Source organism: Musa acuminata, chromosome BXJ1-4 (assembly GCF_036884655.1).
Source record: "Musa acuminata AAA Group cultivar baxijiao chromosome BXJ1-4, Cavendish_Baxijiao_AAA, whole genome shotgun sequence".
Classification (NCBI taxonomy): domain Eukaryota; kingdom Viridiplantae; phylum Streptophyta; class Magnoliopsida; order Zingiberales; family Musaceae; genus Musa; species Musa acuminata.
The window spans coordinates 33,878,648-33,902,568 of NC_088330.1; the positions used below are offsets into that span (position 1 = coordinate 33,878,648).

The 23,921-nt window shown below is 37.9% G+C and overlaps 2 protein-coding genes and 1 pseudogene across 2 annotated transcripts; 1 reads left to right on the forward strand and 2 right to left on the reverse strand.

Moving 5' to 3' along the window:
• Positions 1 to 3,334: 3,334 nt before the first annotated feature.
• On the reverse strand, positions 3,335 to 6,933 carry LOC135655959 (uncharacterized). The gene is made up of 3 exons (XM_065175792.1): positions 6,606 to 6,933; positions 6,379 to 6,522; positions 3,335 to 3,655 (listed from the first exon to the last, which is right to left on the reverse strand). The coding sequence occupies exons 1-3, from the start codon at positions 6,810 to 6,812 to the stop codon at positions 3,512 to 3,514; spliced, it is 495 nt and encodes a 164-aa protein (XP_065031864.1). The 5' UTR covers positions 6,813 to 6,933; the 3' UTR covers positions 3,335 to 3,511.
• Positions 6,934 to 12,037: 5,104 nt separating this feature from the next.
• LOC103976013 (dof zinc finger protein 1-like) lies at positions 12,038 to 13,327 on the forward strand. The gene is made up of 2 exons (XM_018831218.2): positions 12,038 to 12,205; positions 12,435 to 13,327. Exons 1-2 carry the CDS (start codon positions 12,038 to 12,040, stop codon positions 13,296 to 13,298), a joined length of 1,032 nt encoding a protein of 343 aa, XP_018686763.2. The 3' UTR covers positions 13,299 to 13,327.
• On the reverse strand, positions 13,155 to 22,586 carry LOC135655990 (uncharacterized; annotated as a pseudogene).
• Between the last annotated feature and the right edge of the window lie 1,335 nt (positions 22,587 to 23,921).

Here is a 23,921-nt window from a genome sequence, read left to right on the forward strand (position 1 = left end):
GAGAGGCTACGTTATTTTCCAGAAGGTTCCGGGAAGTTGTACCTATAGTACGAATCGACACGCGTCGGTCGCCTAATGGGAACGAGATACGCTACATCCCGCGAAGGTGCAAATCCAACCGCAAGAGCGACTTAGAATTCCATCAAATTCCACGGCACGAATCTCCACGTGCGCGACCCGGAGGTGGGACTCTCAGCCTCGTCTTGTGCGAGGCTGAGAGTCCCATCAAATTCCACGGCACGAATCTCCACGTGCACGAATATGAGAAGGCTTATCCATCCGCCTTGTGCGAAATGTACATCGGAGACGGGTACGACAGTGGAGGATTCATCCTATTGCATTAATGGCAGCGGTCAAATTGATGATGGAGGAGGATGAGCGATCATAAGCCTCAACCGCTGCTGCAGAAGCTTTTACTCCTCTCTCAGCAGATCCGGATACGGCTAACCTGTGCCCTCCATTCCTCCTACTACTGCGGCGGCGGTCGTCTTCCTGACTTCAATCGTTTCGGGGTTTGGATGTGACTGTGGCGGGCGGTGCCGTTCACGTGCACGCCTCCGAAATATCTTCCAAGAACGGCGGCCAGAAATCTAAAAAGTTGAACGGCGCCCGACTTGGAGACTCCGTGGAAGCTGTCACGTCATCATTCCACGTGGTCTAAAGCCAGGAATTGTACTAAAGTGTTCTCGTGCAGTAGCATCCACATGGAATTGGTGCATAGCTTTGAAGTGACTCGGCCCTTCGAAATTTGGGCCACTTGGAGAAAGCCATGAATGGTGGATGATGAGACGCGAACCAACTTTGTTGACCCAATTTAAGAGCATAAATATTTACAAAAATAATTTATTTTTATTCCAAGATAAAAGATGATGATAACCCACAACAATGACGACAAAATAGAGTGAGAAAAAGAACAACATGTGATCAATATTGTCATAATCTTGATCATAATTATATATTTTAACCGATAATACAACAGCTTTCAACGGAAACAGAAAACATGGGAAATCACGAGAGAATTTGATGGAACAGACCACACGGTATCCGAGATAGGAAAAATAACATGTAACAATGTTCGGGTGATTGGTTCCCTTTTATGATTAGGCATTCAAATCTATTTGTCCGAAGAATGTGGCAAATCCAATAAGAGCATCATAGCATCATGAAACTTTAAATAAAAGACAGTTGATCGATACACCCGTGGCCATTTGTAAGCAAGTTTGGAAACCGAAGAAACCATGTCGACTAAATCCATTTTATTGTTAATATAAGTAAAGCTTAGAAGACGAAGCTGTCTGCAAGTTATTTCAATTTCGTGTAGAACAAATTAACTGTCGTACTCAAAAAGTACTTTGACGATCACCGCAACATCCCAAAATCTCCACTTTTCGTGCTATATCCAACGGCTAAACTTTGTATCTCGAAGAGTCGAAGATCTTTCGATGGATCATATTCACTTGCGTGTGTGATTGGTGTGGACAAGTTGGATTTGAAGTGCTCGTTCCAAAATCAACAGGTCAATGTTTATTTATTTCTTCTCCTCTTAAACGATGACTATTTCTACTTGGCCTCTTAGAGTATATATTCATATAATCTTTCTTATTGCCACGTGAGATTTAAAGAAGAAAATATAAATTTCTTTCTCGTTCATAAAATTTATCACAAGAAAAGTTATTCCAAACTTCCTTATCATTCTTTAATGTATAAAAATATATTTTAAATAAGAGAAAAGCTCTTTTTTTTTTAAACTACTCGAATTTATATTTGGGAATACTACTAACTTAACGTCGGAGAGATTGGGTTGAGAAACCTCTCTTAATCTCGATCTTCATATATGTGGTGATACTTCGGAAGCATGACACTTCTACTTCGGAAAATTATGCGCACACGAGTTCAGACTAATTAAGAAATCAATGATATTTTCTCCTAAACGAAGGAGAAGAATCAGCGACTTTTCCTTCATCATAGGTGCAAAGTCAGCTAAGAGTAAGTGCACGAGAAAATTTCTTGACTAAATTCTAGTCGGCATCACGTTGATGTTACATTTGATTCTTTACAAGGGACTCCCAAGCTTTTCAACCAATACAAAACTAAATATTGCTTGAACGGGAGTTTGATCTCATTTAGCTACATCGGTATTTTCTTTTTTATATATTGATTAAGTATATTATTCTTTTCCAATTCTATTTTTGATATATGTAACACTTGTAATAATTTTAAAATAATAAAAAATATTAACTCATATTTTGATTGTCCGACAAATCAATGGCTCGGATCCATTGATGTCGAGGAGATGAGAAATTCAGCAAGAAGTCATAAAAAAAATGTTAGAGAGGTAATCGACAAAGATACCTTGATGCTTAAATTAGTGAAAATTCAAATGATTCAAGAACGAAAATGATATAACTTTCAGATAGATTCAAACATACAACTGGATGAACTAGGATAATCGTTGAGAAAAAGTTAGCTCACTGAGATGGTTACATGAAATCATCCATATGAGGCCCATCAGGCGTTATAGTGCAACAATTTTATTGATGTTAGGCACTCTCGATTGGCTTCTTGAGAACGTTTTGTTTTTGGTTTTGTGAAGTAACCATGCATTAACCAACCCGGATGTGTTAACAGAGATCAGTTGGCACTTCTTAGTTCTTACACAAATGCTGCAGTATCATGGTTCAGTCCAATTACTTTTTTTGTCACTGCGACTAACCATCACCAAATGCTGATACTATCAAGAATATAGATCTTTGAGATTTAATACCACTATGCTAATTCTATCTCTCTGTTTGAACTACGTAAGATGACAAAGGTTCACGAATGAGATGAAAGACAAAATGTTCGGGAGTAGTATCAGTGCTTAACTAGGAATAAAAACCAGACTTCCTACAAGAACCACTTTCTTGGTAGGAAACATGAAGAACAGATGAATGAAATATGGTAAAGAAGACCTTGATATGTCAATTGCAAAGATTATATATATAAAAAAATCAATTAACGAGAAATAAATATGCAGTTAGAATTAATTTGTCACAGGTGTGAAGAAGAATATAAGAGGATGAATCAAATTGGAAAAGCTAAATTACATTATTTATGTCAATTCACATCAGATGTAGTAGCAGGACAGGTAGGAGATAGGAATCATGAAATAAAGTAACCAGGAAAGAAGTATATTGCAGCTGATGTTTCTACCTAAGAACAGTATTTATTTACCTGTGCTTATAATTTGGCAAGGGGCACCTCTAGCAGTCTCATCATAATTAACTGTCATGATGTAAAGAAAGACTGTTACACAAAGATATTAAGATATTTGATGGGAAAAAATTGCAAAGAATTGAATAGCCAACATTGAGTAGGATTGACATAAAAGAAAATTTTTGTTATTATACAATCAACATAAGATCGCCATTTACATAAATAGAGGAGCAATGCAAATATACCACCTCGTTGGTTGCTGTTCCTTATTCACATATTAACTTATTATAATACATAAAGTTTCATAAAATAGAGTTTAAAGACTTGACACTGGCATAATGTAAAAGGTAGAGCGAGATGTAAATAAAAGCTTCCCAGTTTTCTTTGTTCTGAAATCTACTGATGTTACTACCACGTTTCTACCCTGCCTCAATATGGATGCATTGACTTCCACATCTTCCTGCGAATAGTCATCCATAACGTAAGTTAGAGATAAACCAAGGTTTTTTTCTTTTTAATACGATTCAGGTCAACTAAACCAACCATGACAAGAGTAGATGAGATGAATTTTAAAGCAAATAAAACTTTGGATTCAAACCATCAGTTGCATATTCCATCAGGATGCTGATTAGTAGGCATCTGATAATAATTTGTATAAACTTCCAATCGCAAGTCACATTCTACCTCTCTAATGTCCGATTCTCTCATTAGAATTGGCCCAAAAGTCTCATTTGTCTCCGGTGTGACCCTACCTCAAGGATACCCCATCTTTGGTCTATATGAGATCATTCATGTGCTACCTGATGTGATCAGTACATACCATGCAGTACATAATGTTTCAACCAGCCAACCTGCCGGTTTTGAACATTTTGTTAAATGGAGGTTCTACATTGATCTGCTTCAACAAGTGATTCCAGAGGAGGAAGATGAAGGGCCCTAAGAGAGCAGAAGAAGGTAAAACCTAAACCAAAACCTAACTCATATTAATTTTTCACCTGTTTCTTTCAGCAGATGCAGGTGATGCAGTCAGTATACCGTTCATACCAGTTTGACTACAGATCAACATGTCTGCCACTAGTATGGCAATCCATGGAAGAAATAACTCCTGTCCCATGCATGTTAGCTTAGGAGCTTGGAAAGGTAATTTTATGCCATTTGCAACGACTCAAGTGGGCTATTGATCATATGCAATGGAAGTGTCTAAAAGCTCAAGAAGCCTTACAGTGTGAATGGAGCAACCACAATTTAATTTAGCCTCAGCAACTAACAAAAGAAGAAAATAGGTAGTACATCACCATCTAATTTGAAGCCCATAACTGGTACTTTATTGTAAGCTAGCCTTTTTGACATAAATTAACATACCAGAAAATCATGCCAGACTTCTAATGGGGAAGAGATGAATACATATAAAGATCAGCTTCCTCCAATTTAGCTACTAATAGTGATGCCATTTGAGCAACAAAGAATTACATTAACCATTTAAGTAGTAATGACTGCAAGCATGCACGTATGGCAAAGAAACCAATCAAATTCCTAGATCTTCTAAATTTTCTTTATTCTAACTCCAGATTACAAGTCTGCAAGCTATGTACTACTCCTCATCACCCAAAATCTTATACAACTTTAGAATAGATTGCCAAGTCAACGAAAAAGCAGGGGACTCTTCTGATGCTTTTCATGTGGCACCTAAAAAAGAGTGTCCAAGTATACCTTTTCAACATGGTGGTCAGCAAGTCACAAATGTTCAATGAATATATGCTTTCAAGAAGACAACAACAAGTATAAATATATTTAAAAAGAATTACAAAGTTTAGTTGACCAGAAATTAATTAGGAAATAATAACAAATAGAAAAACATATATAAAGTAATTCATATAACTGATGATTTATCATCAAAAATCCATCAAACAAAGCTAACAAAGCACCATATAAGGATCATAGGACAGCAGTATAATCACAGGAAGTAAAAGAAGGCCACAACTCAGAGAGCATCATACACTTTTCTTATCCAATGAGATTAAAATATCCCAACTAATTTTTAAAGGATATTGTAATAATTTGTCTCGATGAGATCATAATCCAAATAAAGCTCTTAGGTACCTTAGAGATGTGTCACATAACATATCACATCCTCTCCTCAGTTCGAAAGAGATATCACAGATTTCTTTGAGATGTGTGTAAGGTAATAGCAAGTTATCATAATAACAGAGTGCTCATAATAAGCAAGGGAAACACAAAATGTAATCTATATGGATCAGATGATTTTGACTTATTTTTAAAATATGAATTCATGTCAAATTCATATGATGTAAATGGAAAGAAAAAACGTAGGACATAAAAAGAGTGCACAACATATATGGATCAGTGAATTTGAGATGACAGAAAATGGAGACATGATCCTGACAGAAACATGAAACAGTGTCATAAACCCCATCTAAAAATGTCTGCTAGGCAACTCTGGTTGCATTAATTACTATTGCTCAGTCACCACAAACAAGAAAAAGGGTAAAGAGTGCCTTTTTGATAATCCTTATGAGGTAAAAGGAGACTTTGTGTAAAATCACACCTCTAAAGAGATACAACTGGTGCAACAGCCAATTATTTGCAATACTAAAGAACGTAAAAGTTTGTTGACTATGCTAGAACATAGGTACTCTATAAGACAAATACCATTTAGAAAAGTCATTTTGCAAGAAGTTTTAGAAATTGAATAAGGATAGAAGAAGAATCAAATGGTTTTGTTAAAGAAGTCCTACAGATTGCCTTTAGAGCACGTTTGTTCTCTTCTTATGTAGAAATCAGAATACAAGGAATATTTCATATTTCATAGGGGTAAATAAAAAAAAAATCCACTAATTTCAAAGGGATATGTTAATTCAATATTGCCTTTTTTTCATTTTTATAAGACTAGACTTTCTTATAAAATCATAGTTCATATCCAAACATTCTTGTACAAGGAACATAAGAACCATTAGGGCAAAGATTTCTTCTAATCTCAACTTATTCTTATTGCTCGAATAATGCTACTACTGTGAAAATTTTGTACTGAGACTAAACAAAAACATCAAATCAAACGCACTAATTTCCGATCAAGTAGAATATTTGAACGAAGACGGTTATCAGAACAAAAGACCAACAAGCGGAATCTGACAAAGAAGACCCTTGATGGGCTTGGTTTCTCACATTTAGCCTTGCAGCGGAGAGGTAAGCAGTGCTCGACTCCCCGAGAAAGAAGTCCTTGTCGCCGGCCGCCGTCTTCGCACAAGCCAGGGACACCATCTCTGCCACGGCCGCCACCGCACCTCCATGCAACGTGTTGTATGGATTCTACACGCAACATAAGAAGGAAAAGATAATCAACTGACGAGCGAAACGGAGGAGAAACGAGAGGGGAAGGGGCGGGTTTCAACGGTGACGACAGAGCGGACGGTGAGGGTGCAGGTGACGCGGCCGGGCTCGACGCGGTCGACCTTGAGGATGCTGCGGATGAGGTCGGAGAAGAAATCCTTCTTGTCGGCGGATTCGGGGAGCATCTCGAAGAGGCCGAGATGGCGGAAGAAGCCCTTGGTAGCGGCGCTGGGGTCCGGCTTCTGTCGCTGCTCCGGAGGCGCGGTCATCTCTCCTCAGACCGTGCTGACCCGTAAGGCGGAGGCGAGGGCTTGCGACGGCCAACGGGAGAGATGAAAAGTAAATGAACGCCTTACGGTTTGAACCCCCACCCTCGAACCAATACGGACGAACGACCTAAATTTGATGATCAAGAAAGAGACCCATCATTAATAATAATAATAATAAATACGATTAAAATCTATTATATATATATATATATAAAGCTAGGATTAAGCTAGTAAATCCATCAAGGTCTTATCTTATAAACTATTCCAATTATTTACTTGGAGGTTGGGTTGAGATAGATATTATTTGGAACACGCATGTCTTATTAGTTAGATCAATGTTTCTTGGGCTGTTCTGTAGCCACAGAGAAGGGAACCGGGCATTTAATATTGACCACATGAGCAACGTGCTTGTGTGCAGGACAAGAAATATCTCTTGGAAATCATGTCTACAATGACGTTGTTATGTGCCTGCCTTATCGTTTGTTCGGATTCTTCTCTCCTTTCTTCTTTGTGCGTACGGATTAATTATCTTTAGGGTTTTTATATTTTAAAAAATTATATTATCATCCTTGTAGTTATAAAAATAAAATATCTAAATTTATTTATTATTAATTTTATCAATAAAAATATAAAAATATAAAAAATTTAATATTTTAATTAATGGTGACAGATGACGACATCGTTAGGGATCGCGAGTAGTTGTTATGGATAATGAGAGCGACAACGAAAGATGAGAGTCGCTTAGTATTTACATCAACGATCCTTTCAATGCTTAGCAACTAAGTAGACATCAACGAAGAACGATGAAAGAACCATTCGACACAACTGATGTAGAGCGACTCTCACTTCTTGCTATCGCTCTTCTCATTTATAATAGTCACTCATGACTTTCGACGTTGTCATTCGTCATTTTTTTTTATTTTTATATTTCTGTTAGTAAAATCAATGATATTATAGTAAATAAAATTAGATATTTTATTTTTATAATTATAACTATATAAATATTTTTTTAAATATAAAGATCAAAATATAGTAAGTATGTATCCGTCGGTCCGGGTCGGTGAAATGCCACTCAACGAATGGCATGTCTCTGTGGTGCTCCATGACTTTCCTGGTTCTATTCAAGAGGCGACAGCAGAACCGGAAGAAATGTCCCGGTGGGAAGAACCGGTAGGTGAGACTCCACATGATTTCATTTCTCTTCTCCGGTGTGCACTCTCAGAGGCTGGCTCTGTTCAGGTTCCAAGAACACGTCTCCAGGTGCTGTCTTTGAACTTTGACGTGTTCTGCTAAGGGGTGGATAGAAGAACATAAATAAACTGACAAAGGTGATGAAAGATTAAGAGATATTAAGCTCAAGATCGTGGATAATGTCATCGTCACATGCCATCTGACAGCCATAAGAGGCTCCAACAAACCATCAAAGCAGAAGAATACACGCATGCCATCTCTCAGTATTCCATCCAAGTAAGGCGCACCTAAAAGAAGGCCAGGAAGAGGCAGATGAAGCCCAAGCTCGGGCTCTATAAGAAGGACAGCAGCATCCTTCATCAGCAGAAAGAAGGTGGAGGAGTAGAGGAAGTCTGAGTAAAACCTCCCATAGGAAGGCCTTTTGCTCAAGTGAGTATTCCATCCAGAGCCTCGTGTGCCATGATGGCGTGTGGGGTTGCAGGTGAAATGCTCACTCGGGCAAGATGCATTCCATGGAAGGGTTCCCAGCACAGGCAGCTTCTTTCTCTTCCCTTCCCAAGCTAGGCTAGTTGCTGGTTTCCTGGTTGACGTGTTTCGTATCTGATGACTCTTCTAGTGCTTTTGGATTGCAGGAGAACTTTCTCATGGTCTGTCTTCTTGCTCAAGTAGACACCGAATGATGCACTGAAAGTGAGAGCATCTCTGGATTCATGTTCTGATCTACATGTTTCATGTCTCTCTGGATTCCTCTCTTTATCCCTTGTGTATGTTTGATTCCAAGGAGAAGAATCTGCAAGGAAAGCAGTTTCCATGGAAAATACTCTTCTTCTTTTTTTCTCCCTTTTTTAAAGAGAAAACCTCTCCTTTTTTTTTCATGAAAACTGTTCTAAATATTTTAGTAAAAAGCTCTGTTTTTGTATTTAGCAGAAATTTTTCTAGGAAAACTTCTTAAAGAAAAGGTTACTTCTCCTCTATGGATCCATTCCCACTTAAATGAACAAAAACAACAAAGATATCTCAAGTGGGATTTACTTATAAACAGTTCCAAAAATATATATATATATATAGATATCAGACAGATCTACTCCTCTCATTTCCAAGAAAGTAGTTTAATAGTTCTCATTGAAACTAAAATGAAAGAGATTTGGGGAATCTCTGGAGAGTCGTATCCTGGTAACAGTTTAAACCTGGTCCTATTTGATCCCAATTCAAAGCTACTACAATCAATCTCTATTTGATAACACATAGTCCTGCAGCATGTGGAGAGTCCTGGCACTGTCAGCTGCATGAGAGTGAAAGAGAGAGAAAGAGAGAGGTGTCTTCTCCTTAGAAAAATTGATGGTACACTAATGGATCACTCATATTTGTAGTATTATTTAACTGCAGTTGCTCCCTAGTGAGAGCATCAGGTGATTCAAAATAAATAAGCATGAAAACAAGGACTTGTCTCTGTGAAAAGCTGTGCTCATGGCAATCAACCCCATTCTCAGTCACCTTGACATGTTAACACAAGCAGCTAATTATCCAAAATATTTCTGAAAGCCATTACTACATGTGAATTAATTATTGGCCACTGTGAATTCATCTAAAAACTCAATGAAATCTAAATCCTGCGGAAGAGAATGTCATCTGATGTTGTCCTTTTTGTCTCATCCAAAAAAGCATGTTTATCATGCATGGAGTCTGCGAAATAAAGACAGATGAAAATTCCCACATCAATTTGACTTCCTCAGAAACCATGAACGCATGGAAGTGCATAGTAAATAACACAACACACTGCTGGTAGATCTGCAATTGTTTATACCCATCCACAGTGCAAAAGACACTCAACATCATTTCCTCACTGCTGCAGGTGATGCGCAATGATCCATCCACCTAATGGGCAGTCAGTCATCTTGCAGAGGTCTCTGGCGCTGCACTGCACAGTGCCCGTAAGTCTTTGGACATACTGTATCCTCAGCGACTCATAAAAATATTAGAAGACAAGAAACAGTGGTGCTATTAATGGATTGTCGAGATATGAGGAAGGAATTAGAATCCTATTTTTCATGTTATTTGGAGATATGTGTAAGCATAAAAATATGTAATTATGTTATATCTGAAATACGAAAATAACTTATATGTTAAGATTGAAAGGAGTAGATCCTACTAAGATTGATGGATTTTGATGGATTTTAGGGGAGAGAGTTGAGGAGAAAAACTTAATGGAGAGGTGTGTCTGTACGTGTATACATGCTAACGTGCTAACGCTATTTCAACCCCTAGAGGTTCTGTTCTTTTATAGACGAGAGTAGAGGGTTTACGATAAGATCTTATCTAATTATAAAATGACCACAAAAACCTAACAAAATGTTCTCACTCCATGATTAAAATATGTAAAGATTCATAGTTATTGAATTTAGATAAGAGGATCCCTAAGACTCTCAATAATTATGATTGAAACTAATATCATCTCATTAAATAATAACCACAGTTAATTCCAGTATTTTAGAAAAAAACTATCTTTGTTGGGGGTGTCCCAATCAAATACAAAAACTAAATCAAATTATGGATTAGTTCATCTATAGCATAAGAATTTTAAATGATATAAATGATTTTACTCTTCTTTGATTTAGTTAATTAGTTCGATGGAACTAGATTGAATCGATTTTAATTTTAAAAAAATGTTAGCTTAATGGTGTTCATTGTTAAGACCATTAACTGGTTCATATCAATTTCAATATCATAATTTCATAAGTAATATGAGCTCGATTTGAACACTCCTAACCTAATCTCGATCTCGGTGTTAATGGAAGACTCATAAAATATTCAAATTTAAGCTAAGCAATCCAATGGAAGCATGACTTCTGCACCTGTTCTGGAGATCTCTTATGAAGATTAAAAATAGATTAGAAATGCAGATATAATTAAGCTAAAGTCTCGAACCTTATTTCCTCTAATTGTTGAAGCTTTTGGGGAAAATTGAGCTATTATTATATTAGGCTTCAGTTGGGCCTCATGTACACTATATTGACCTCGAAATCTGAACTTGTACACGATATGTCTCTTTCTCTGCCTCGAGCATATAGAGATCAGTCTAAATGACTGGGCAAGAATAAAGGCTCTGTGAGCTTTTGCTGTTTTCTCTGAGAATTAGAAACTTTAACTTAGTAAGTGCTTTAACAGAATACTTCTATTGATTTATATGTTTTTTATAATTGTTATATTTTTAGTTATTAATACCTGCCCCAAATATTAAAAAAAATACAATCATAAGGCTTTAATAATTTTTCTTATACTGAATATACATATATATATATATATTATTGATAACAATAGTAAAATAATAAATTCTAATTACTTAGGATCAAATATATAAGAAATTATATGTTTAGTTAAATCAAGAATATTTAAATTATTATTTATTATTATTATTATCATTAACTAGAATCACTTTATACTATCACATCTTAACAGTGAGTCCATAAACTCATCTCAAATGGAGGTCTTAGTTTTGAACAATCCCAATCCAACAAGGGAAAACAGTGGGAAGTAGATATCCCATTCATGCAAAGTTCCCCAGTTTGGGACTCTTTCTTGAGCTTTGACATTTATGAAGCTCTATGCAATGGGTCCTCAATCATTGGATCTCCTTCAATTTGAGAAGAACTGACACCAACCACCTACTTCAACTTGTCTATGCATAAAAATAAAAAAGGATTAAAAAGGAGATGATGCATATCTCTGACCTAGCAATCTCCAACACCATGATTGCTACCTGTCACCTGCATCTTACACACATCACCGAAAGTGTAGTTAACTAGTTGATTCACTCTCTCTCTCTCTCTCTCTCTCTCTCTCTCTCTCTCTCTCTCTCTCTCTCTCTCTCTATATATATATATATATATATATATATATATATATATATATATATATATATATATATATATATATATATATATATATATATATATATATCTGCACAAAGAGATGGCTATAAGTACAGAAAGTGGGCAAATACTTACCCAAATTTTGGTTTTAATGCAAGTAATGCAATGATATATATATCTGTGCATTGCAGAAAAATAATCAAACACGAGATTGTCATCTTTGACGATTATCCTTGGCAGCCCGTCTCTGAGAATAGCTGCTGCTGCTTTTTCCTCCACTTCTTCTCCATCTTTACATCTGCGAGCTGCATGGATAGAGTGCAATGGACTCAGGTAAATGACCCCAAGCGCTAACATAAGTCTTGCCTCCATATTTTTGCTTCGTGGGTTTCATTAAGCTGGTGTGTGTCTTTTGTTTCTCTTCTCTCTCTCTCTCTCTCTCTCTCATGCTGCGCTGGAGCTTTGTCTTTCATTGATCTCTCTCTCCTTGGCATAAGGTTCCTTCAAAGATTCAAAGGTTCCTTCAAAGATTCAAAGATTCCTCTTCTATTTCCAAGTGTAGGGATGCGGCTTTATTGGTGGTCTTGAGGACGACGTAGGACTGCTGAAGGCCGCGGAGGGCGGCTTGGTTTATACCACCACCGTCGGTACCATGGCAGGCAACAGCATCTGCACCGCCACCAGGCCGCAGCAGGCGGTGGAGAGGAAGGTGAGGCTACACAAGGAGAAGGCTCTCGACTGCCCCAGGTGCAACTCCACCAACACCAAGTTCTGCTACTACAACAACTACAGCCTCACCCAGCCCAGGTACTTCTGCGGAGATTGCCGGAGGTACTGGACGCATGGTGGATCACTCAGGAACGTCCCTGTCGGTGGCGGCTCGAGAAAGAACAAGAACAAGAAGCCATTCTCCTCCTCCTCCACCTCATCAACGACCGTCTCTACTTTAAAGAAGTTGACGCCTGCAGGCCTCGTCTCTCCTCCTGTATCCCTCTCCTCCACCCCCGGAGCCCCAAAGCTCTACGAGGGACATGACCTCAACCTGGCCTTTCCTCACCACAGCCCCCCTGAGCAGCACAAGTTCCGCAGCTCAGAAAGCGGCAGATCCAGAGACGGAAACAGCAACAGCAGTGATGGCAGGAACACATGCACCGCCGTCGTTGCTGACTCCATAACGGAGCTGCTCAGGAGCGGGATACCTGCAGGAGGACTGATTGCGCCATTCACCCCGACCGTGACGATGGAGTACCCTTGTGGCCCTGGATTGCAGGATCTCGGACCGCCAACGCTGAATCTAACGTTGGTTGGATTCAATGCAAGTGTCGGGGGAGGGAGCAGTAGTGGCCATGGGAGCTTGCAAGGGTTGGAGGAGTGTTCTTGCGGGAAACTGCTGCACCATTTGGAGGACTCGAGCGCGAACCTGTGAAGAAAAAGATTGTGTATGGATTACGACAAAACCAAAAAAGAAAAAGTAACTTCATGCTTTAATTTCCTCTTCTATCTTTGAATCTTTTGATGTTGCTTTCTTCTGCAATGGGTCTGAGATCTTCCAGCCATGAGAACAGAGGTATGACAACACACACACACACACATCCAAAGGAGTTCTCATTTGCATGGCTCCATAACTGTGCAAGCACATCTGCAAGTGGGCAGTGCAACCACTTGGATTATTACCACCATAAAAAGTACATCTCCCTCTTCGCCTCACTTCCTTTTAACCCTTCCACTTCACAGAGGAAACAAAACAAGAAAAGAGGTAGAACCCTCTGCACATAGTAGCCGCAGGAAGGCAGCAGCACAGGGGGGAAAAGTTTTTTCCTCACCCAAGGATTCATGCACTTTTCTCATATCCCTCTCTGTCTTCACCTAACAAATAGCAGCCAATCTCTCCTTCCCATGCATTTCTCGATGTAAATACATCTTTGAGAATGCAAGAAGAACACAGTGCCAAATGATGAGCTGAGCTATTTATTTTGTGCATCTATTCCTTGTACCACTACCTCTTCACGTACTGTGCATCTTTCACGTGCTTTCCTTGTCTTATTAGGCAACCGAAACTGAGCCTAAACATTATTGCATGTACCTCCGTTGTCCTGATTACCCAATGCAAAAGGTAATGACTACAAGTGTAGCCGACCTCTCCTTGTTCTTCTCTGCTTGGGTGGTGACAGTACACAGTAAGTCCCACGTTTGGATATTGACAAAGATTTTGATTATATCTAAAAATTTAAGAACGAGGTCTTACCATTGTGTTGTATAGTTGGAATCTTGATTTCCTGAGTCGCAAAGGAGCCACGGTATGTTGAACCTGCCCAAGATTAAAAGATCTTGATTTTTCTTGGAATGAATGAAGAGGCAAAGCATGAAGTAACTCAAAGCATACATTATATTGTCCCGGTTTGTCTGATATCGTCACCATAACAATGCTTTGACATCACCAGCAAAGCCAAATCCAATATCAAAAAGACTTTTCCTGCAGCGAAAAGCAACAGATTAAATCCTTTAAAAAGATCTATAATTTCAAACGACACGATAAAAGCTTATTCTTATAGCAAAACTTGAAAGCCAATCCATTCTGCTCGCGGGAACAACAAACTTCTCATTCATCCTAAGCATCATGACATCGTTTTAACTCGGGTTACTTCTGTACAAAGACAGTATAAGCATCGACTTAAGAGTTGCTTCTGTACAAAGACATTATAAGCATCAACTTGGTGGCTCATGGGCTGATCAGTATCACCAGGACCCTTGTAGTACCACCACAAAAGGAATCTGTAATCCATCAATAGCCACTCAGTAACCTGCATTGATCCCAACGATTCGTACTTTGTGCATGTTGGGCAATTTGGCAATGACCAGAACGATCACTGCAATCGTGTTCAGGAAAAGCACTGGATGTCGGTAATCAGACATGTGCGAAGCTATGAAGGACCTGGAAGAAGAAATTGGCAAACCACTCGATTAAAATCAGCTGGTCAAAAAGCAACGGCCCACACAATTGTTCAGATGCAAAATTTCTTAATCGATGTATGCGATCAAACCTTAAGATAACGACCATCTATTTAGGCAGGAAACAGAGAAATGAGTAGAAAAGTATTTATTTTATTTATCATTTTTTACATTTCGATATAAATGATGATGGTTTGAGATGACTCGTAAAGCTCAGCCACAAAAAATTCCTTGATGTGAGCTATAGGCACACAATATACTCCTACTTGAAGTAATCAAACCAGGTCAACAAGATGGGCAAAATCAGAAGAATCCAAGATATATATCAAGTAATCTAGCTCTGCGGCAAGCGTCTTTAATTGTGCCAGATGAAGATACAGAACCAAAAAATATCTTATCATGCAAACAATTCCTCATTATTCCAGTTCTTAATCAGAGATATATGCCAACACTTGGAATCTCTCAATGCAAGCTACATCTTTATGAAAATATTTACTCGAGCTCATTGTTTTTCACACCATGTGATTCACAAGTTTTGTTAGATCCATAGGTGCACTGGATGCAGATGAACCCAAATATTTAAACCATGTCCTTTTCCAAAAGGACACCTGTAGAAAGTATTCCTGTAAACATAAAAATATATTTCATGGCTCTTAATCCAACCGGTGATATTGCTCTAAACGGACCTTAGTAGAGTTAATAAATTGATGTAGATGAACCCAAATATTTGAGACATTACAGCTTGTTGCACTTTTATCTTGACTAGAAACAAAGCCATTCATTTTGAAGATCCTGAAGCTCAAAGGTAACTTAGTAGGCGTGCTTAAGTATTTTGTTTCTCTTCCTAAGATTTTTTATATTTATAGTTCATTATGAAGTAATAACTTGTAACTATTTAACTCTTAATCCTAGAGTAACGTCCATGATTCTAACCTTTCAAAGCAAATTCATCACATCGATGTCATACTTAAGTTTGTAAAAGCATATGTATGATAAGATTTATAACTATCAATCTAAAATCAACCAACAATCATCCCTATCCAACTTTAATGCTTAATAATGCTAAAAAAGTTTTAACTTTTGTAGCAAGGATCTGTCTGGCAATTACCTACTTCTCTATCGTATAACAAACAAATACTTGACTATTGCAGACCAACTCCTCTGTTGCCTTTCTATGATACATGTGCTTAAAGAGGCCAAGAAAGCACATATTTTATAACATGCTTGGTTCACTAATGAAAGAATGCTGCGTCTAACTTGACTACCTAGTATCTGTAAGTCCTATATGAGTCAGCTGTACAACATAATTTGCTAGTGATCATTCATTTCACAAATTGAATATCAAATGAGGGCAAGATTGACAAAAGAATACTTACAGAACCACAGGGACAACGGTCAAAGAACTTCCGATTACGTGTAAGTTGTTTGCCATTGTCCATCTGCTCCCACCATGTCAAGCTATTGTAGATTCCTTGATCATCAGAAAAGGGTGTTCCCTTCTTCCAATGGAAAAAGTGGTAGGTTATCTGGAAAACCCAAATCATCAGAGAACATAAAGGATTCAAAAGATTGAAATGCAATCAGCTGGCTAGATATTGTACTGAAACAGAGAACGAACAATACATCCATTGAACTGTAATGTAAGTGATACTTTGTGTTGCATTTCTCAACGAAATCTGCAGTTTCTGCAGATGAATTGAACACACCGCTGGGTGAAACTCCAAGAGAAAATTCAATAAAGTCCTGTTTCTACTAGTCACCAACTTAGCAGTATAAAAATACTTGAAAGCCAATTAGCTGAAATTCTTGGTACATAACTACTTGATCATAGAGACAAACACTAAAATATTCTCAACTATTAAACTAAGTTGCAGCTCAATCTTACAGTAACCACATTCGTAATCACATATCGATACCCTCAGATTTTCGCATAGTGCGGAGTTTTTAAGGCCTTATGAACCAACACCATATTGTGTTCTAGCTTTATGAAAATACAAAAAAACTATAACTGGATCCTGAAGTCAAGGTACGAACCAGCACGAAATCCATAACAACAAATGCATATAGAAATTTTAATGAACCAAAATACAAGATGACAATGACACAGTATCTTGAAAAACAGAATAATGCACTTTTTCCAATTCTGTGAACAAGGTGACAACAGAAGCTAACATCCCAAAACCTGACCCAATATTTCATGAGCCACAAACTTAATATAGAATAGTTTTCCAATAGCATAATATAATGAAAAGTAAATGAACACCCTTCTGACTGAATGTTGACAATTTATTATAACACTATAAAATGTTTTTGCAACTTCCATTCCTCGATAAAATATTTTAGAACCTCAGAAACACCATTTTTGAGTTACATATAGATGCCATATATTTTTGATGCAACTTGTGGTTACATTAGGCCTCAGAAATCAAAGATTAGAAGTCTTAGAATTACAGAGTCCTACAAATTATTTTATCCTAGATATCAAGACATTAGACAAGTCCAACTTACAAGTTACAAAGTAATCGGACAAGAAGAGAAAAGAATTATATAAATATGACACTAACTGTAAGCACAGGGCTCCTATAATAAATGAACGGAACTTGGACAGTAGGCTCAAAACAATTTGATATACAACCAAGGACTTCTCTGTGATCTGAAGATACAGAATTCATCGAAAGGGGAATCAAAAATTTTCACTTAATGATGATTTCTTATTCAGCACTAAAACTCTGTAGGCAAGTTTTTACACCAAAAGATCTACACCAATTAATTCTTCTTAGACATTGCTTCCATTTTCCATTTTTCATTTTTTTCCAAGAAGTAAATAATCAAAGACTGGACACAACATTTTTAGTAAATTAGGACTGTTTTTCTCTTTGGTTTCTTAAATGTGGTTCTATTTCTCAAAGTCTCCTGGTAGCAGAACAACTAGCAGCTATTTTAACCTCATGACCATCCAATGGTCCTTGCGAAACTCATGAGCATCTGATCTTCCAAACAACCAAACAAGTTACAACCACCTAATATGTCTTTAAAAACTGAACACAATGGAAACAGTATTCTTACTTATTGATTTTATAACAATAAAAGCAGAAATAGTGTCAAATTGAATGGACAGCATCGAGGTCTATAACTGGTCCAACTCTACATTGCATCGTAACTCGGTTATGGAAACAGAAAAACATCAATTCATCAAGTCAGTGAATAGCATAAACAATTTATTAACATCTGACAATGAACGAAAAAAAAAAAAAATCTTACAATACATCCTTCTGATAAATGTGCCAGTCACATAATAACTACATCAGAAAAATGGCAACCCCCGAAAATGAACAAAAAAAAAAGAAAAAGAAGAAACACACATCCCAATTCAAATTGAAGTCCTTAAGCTTAAGAACTGAAGTAGAATCACAATATTACAATATTGTTTCAGAAAGTATGAATACTAAGTGAAAGTGATCCCAAAAATCATTGTTGCATTCACCTGCATTATATTTGCAAGGAACAAAATATTTCAACTTTATCATGCATAAGCAGCTTAATTAAAGCTAAAGACTCTGCTTATACCCTGTCAGACTCCTCCATTTAGTTAGAAAGCTAAATACTTCTCGGCTTAATTAAGAAGATTTTTCCTTTTTATTATTTTAAAAACAAGTCAAAGATGACACTTTCAAGGCCCCCACCCTCAACAACAACAAGTGAAAAATCGAAGCTAATGTTGTCATGCATAAGCTCTTCTTTTGAGCTTCTAATTCTCATCCTTAGGCTCCCATTGCAGTAATCATAATAAAGGCAGGATCTCAAGTGAATCCTGTCTCCACAATGTACGACTTCTTTTTAATACCCCAACCTTTTTAAATCCAAAAAAGGAAACCAAGAAAAAGTGCAATTTATGTATTGCGAGGACTGCTTAATTCGGTATTCGTAACTTTTACTCTTTCCAAAACACCAGTTTCTAGTCACAATTATACAAGAGCAGATCCGTTAAAAAGTCCTTAGCCTCCCAATGATCACTCAAAATCTTGACCATCAAACCAAGTTCGTCAAATGCCAACAAGGTTGTTAAGAGAATTAAACTTAATTAAAAGAGAGGATTGAAACATCTCTCATGAGTACATAGGTGAAAACAATTGTAACTTCTATAATTTAATGAGAATGGAAAGGTTACACCATGATTAATATCACCACGAAGAAGGAGGTTATCAAAATAATAAACCACTGGTAAATTAGATAGGTTACATACAATAAAAGTATATGAATATAGTCTTAACAATTGAGTTTTGCAACTCTCATCTATGGTCCTATAAATAGATGAGTTTTGTCATGAGAAAAAGAGAGAAAAGAAAAGTGTAAAGACTTATCTACAAGAAATAAAAAATTTAGTTTGCATCTTGTTTCATCCCTCAATTCTTCCTCTCTAACTCTTACTATCTCATCTTTTCTTTTCCCCATCAAAGTGGTATCAGAGCCAAGTCCAAATAACTAATAACATGCAACTTCAAGTGCCTCGCCTTACAAAAAACAACTACGAAAACTGGAGCATATAGATGAAAATCTTGCTTGGATCATAAGATATATGGGAAGTGGTAGAGAGAGGCTAAGAGGAGCCTCAAGATGATGTCATTCTTATGGCGAGCCAATGAGATTCCTTGAAGGACAAAAAGAAGAAAAACAAGAAGGTGCTCTTCCTCGTCTACCAAGGGTTGGATGAAGGCAGCTTGGAGAAAGTTGCGACCGCCAACACCTTCAAAGATGCTTGGGAGATTCTTCAAAACTCTTTCAAATGAGTTGAGAAGGTGAGAAAAATTTGACTTCAATCATTTAGAGCTGAATTTGAAACATTGCAAATAAATGAGTCTGAGACTATTTCGGATTATTTTACGAGAGTTCTTACTATAGTCAATCAACTAAGAAGAAATTGTGAGAATCTAGAAAATGTACGTGTTGCCGAAAAAGTACTTGGATCAATACATGAAAAGTTCAACTTTATCGTGGTTTGATCGAGATGGTGAATTCACCTCCAAAGCATTTGAAGACTTGAAAACTTTTGTGGAGAATGAAAGTGACTTCTACATTAAAACCATCTGCTCTGATCGAGATGGTGAATTCACCTCCAAAGCATTTGAAGATTTTTGTGATGAACATGGTATTCGACATAAGCTCACAACAACATATTCTCCACAACAAAATGGTGTGGTAAAGATAAAGAATCAGACGATTCTCAACATGGTAAGAAGCATGATCAAGACCAAAAAAAGCCCAAAGAATTTTAGACTGAAGTGGTGGCTTGTGTTGTCTATATCCTAAATTGGTGCCCTACATCGAACTTGAAGAACAAGACTCCACAAGATGCATAGACCGGAAGAAAACCAAGCGTCTCACATTTCAAGGTATTTGGGTGCATTAGTTATGCACATGTACCTGATCAAAGAAGAACCAAGTTGGACGACAAGAGCTCCAAACTCATCTTCATTGGGTATAACGCTAAATCCAAGGCTTACAAATTATTTAATCCTAATAATTCAAAGATTGTTATAAGCAAGGATGCAAAGTTCAATGAAGGTGTATGGAATTGGGAAAAAAAACATTGAAGAGTTGCATAAAGACGAACAAAAGCAAACAAAGTTTGAAATTGCTTTGCCATCTACACTACCATCATCGCTAACATCTTCTTCTTCTATACAATCAGTTCTAGAAGATAGCCCAGTACCTCAAAGGACAAGAAGTGTAAGAGATTTATACGAAGTAACAAATGAATTGTATCTTGTTTGTCTCTTTGCAAATAGTGAACCACTTCAATATAAAAATGTCATGAAAGATAAAAGGTGAAAAGATGTTATGGATGAAGAGATCAACTCCATTATGAGAAACAAAACTTGGGAGCCAGCATCATTACATCAAGGATAAAATCCTCTTGGTATGAAGTGGGTTTACAAAATAAAAAAAAATGCATAAAGCCAAGTTGAGAAGTACAAAGCTAGATTGGTGGTAAAGTATTACAAGCAAAAATTTGGCATGGACTATGATGATGTATTTTCCCCTATTATCTGAGTGGAAACTATTAGATTGATTATATCCGTTGTCGCATAAAATAATTAGTTAATTTATCAAATGGGCGTTAAATTTGTATTTTTGAATAGTTTTCTTAAAGAAGAAGTATACGTAGAACCAAGGTATACAATACCGTACCGTATCGGTGTTTCAAGATTGGCTCGGTACGGTATGGTACCGATGTACCGAGCAGTACATCCTGGTGTACCGAATAATTTTATATATTTTCTTCATACTGTAGCACTGTAGCACTGCTACAGTATAGTACTGTAGCACTGTAACAATGCTACAGTGTAATACTGTAGCATTGTAGCGGTACCGGGCAGTCCACGTACCGGTACGCCGTCGGACCGGTACGTACCACCCATATCGGACGGTACCATTCGGTACTGCATACCATGCGTAGAACAACCATTAGGTTATATTAAAAATGGGTATAAAAAGAAAGTTTTTAAGTTGAAGAAAGCTTTGTATGGGTTAAAGCAAGCACCTAGAGTCTGAAATGTTAGAATTGATGACTACTTCAAGCAAAATGGTTATGAACAATGTCCTTATAAAAGTTCTCTTTATAAGAATATGAACAAAAAAGAAGATATCTTACTTCATTGCGTGTATGTAGATGATCTTGTCTTTATAGGAAACAACTTATGTTTGAAGAATTCAAGCAAACAATGGTCCAAGAATTTGTAATGATCGACATTGGGCTCATGTTTTATTTCCTTGGTAACAAAGTGAAGCGAAGTAAAGAATGTATCTTCATTTCACAAGAAGGATATGCCAAGGAGGTTCTCAAAATATTCAAGATGGAAAATTGTAAACCAATTGGCACACCAGTTGAATGTGGCATCAAACTTTCAAGACAAGATGATGGTGATATAATTGATCGAACCTATTTCAAAAGCCTAGTATGAAGCTTGAGATATCTAACTTGCATGAGATCAGATATTCGATATGGAACCGGATTAGTAAACTGATTTATAGAAGAACCAAAGTCAACACACATGAAGGTCGCTAAAAGAATTTTACGCCACATCAAAGGTACCATAACTCATGGTCTACTATATTCATTTTCTAATGATTTTTGACTTGTTGGCTATTCCGATAGTGATTGGGGTGGAGCTCTAAAAGATCGAATTAGCTTTGTATTTTATAAGGGCGACACTATTTTCACTTGGTATTCGAAGAAGCAATACATTGTGGCATTATCTACATGTGAAGTGGAATATATAGCAGCATTATCAGGTATATGCCATGCTTTAGAGCTAAGGAAGCTCTTGAATGAAGTCAATTATTCACAAGATCAAGTTACAAAGATAAAGATAAAGAGTACGGCGAAGTGGACAAGATTAACGACGGTCCATGCCGTCCCCGGGGTGCAGCTGAAGACGGAGAGGACGAGAATCCAGGAGAAGAAGAGGATGAGGATGTAGGTGGTCCAAACCCCCGGGTACATGAACCACTCCGTGTTCTTGTTCAGATCCGCCGGCGGCACTAACTGCACGTATAGCTTCGCCATCCACGGCGCCGCCTCTTTGCCCTCTTCTCCGATCTCTCACCCTCCGGACATTATATTCGAGTTTATAAAGAGAAGGGTCGGATTCTTCTTGCAGAATTCCTGACAAGCGACGGAACCGACGGAAGAAAGCTTCAGAGAATGCGAGAGAGAGGCAGAGCGAGCAACTCCGGGCAAAGTTGTTACATTTTGGGGGTTGAAGCTTAAAGCTTGAGACAGGGAACACGATTTCACCACATCAGACGGTCGGATCCCTCCATCACATCCATCCACGTAATATTTTCATCAATATTCGCTAATCCAATTTAATCCTACATATTAAGAAAAAAAATTCACATAATTAACTATAAATTTGCAACCTGCATTTGGTAGTGCGTAATCTTAGTGGGCCGGGTTGGACATCTAACAGGATTCCGACCCAATGATAAGTCCATGGTACTCCCAACGAAGGTGCTTTAATTTTCACGCCACAACCCATCAGATGGAGAGATGACGATGGGATAAGCCCGTCATACCAATCAAGACAATGGCTCCTAAAAACATTGAAGGTCGCGCCACAAGCAGATCGTATCGTTCGATATCGTTAAGTGTCATAAGCCCCTCGACTTGCTGTAAGCGACGCGCCAAGAACAGGAGAGAGAACTGAAACAGTGGTAACAGAGAGCGGTACCGAAAGCCAGAGGCCGGTGCAGAGATGTCCGTGTGTGCGTGTGTACCAAGAGAGACGAAGGCACCGAAAGGCGGAGAGGGGGGCGGGGTGGGGTGGGGTGTGGGGGCGGAGAGAGAGATACGGAAGCGTCAGGCCACTCTTTACGCTTTTATTGGCTTTATGCTTACGCATCCGTCGCATCATATCATCATCATCATCATCATCACCATCATCGCCCTAAATGCACATGATGGGCATGTCGTTCTCTGTCTGCCACTTCCGGCGAGGCCGAACGCCATGGGAACGGTCGAACCGGACCGGAAAGTGAACCGTCTACTACCGACAAATGTCTGTCCCCGCCCGTCTGACACTCGCAGCCCGGCGCCGAGAGTAATGTGGGCATCGTCGCCGGTGACGTCATCCGGCATCCGGACAGACACGTGGCTGCCCTTTAAACTCGTCCTGGGTATTTTCGGCTCAGGTCGGTTCAATTTACTTAAACGGTCTAATGGTCATATATTAGGAGGTCAATTCGACTTTACGAAGTCAATCATGTCACACAAATAGAAAGCTAATTTAGTAATCATTATTTCACATGTTTCAGATTCGACGCTATATGATCGCACTTATCATATGTGGTCATTTATCATTCGGAACGGTGCACAATGACTCTTAATATTTAACCACAACCTCAAAAATAATAATCTCATATATATCATGCTATAAGAACATTTCAACCCTTTATTTATTTCAATATATTCTCATACATATGATACAATCATTTGATCAAAAGACTAACTTAGGTATCGAATAAGTCTTATCGAGTATGTTTGGAACATAGTCTTGTAGGATCTTGGCTCTGGATTTTTCTTCACTCGATACATGAT

Bases quoted from the DNA above. Each gene is read 5' to 3' on its own strand.
- LOC135655959 (XM_065175792.1), bottom strand. From the start codon at position 6,812: ATGACCGCGCCTCCGGAGCAGCGACAGAAGCCGGACCCCAGCGCCGCT. The intron at 6,523-6,605 runs GTTGAAACCCGC...TGTTGCGTGTAG, and splicing joins CCGTCCGCTCTGTCGTCACC to AATCCATACAACACGTTGCA. The intron at 3,656-6,378 runs GTGAGAAACCAA...GACTATTCGCAG, and splicing joins TCTCCGCTGCAAGGCTAAAT to GAAGATGTGGAAGTCAATGC.
- LOC103976013 (XM_018831218.2), top strand. From the start codon at position 12,038: ATGATATATATATCTGTGCATTGCAGAAAAATAATCAAACACGAGATT. The intron at 12,206-12,434 runs GTAAATGACCCC...TTCCAAGTGTAG, and splicing joins ATAGAGTGCAATGGACTCAG to GGATGCGGCTTTATTGGTGG.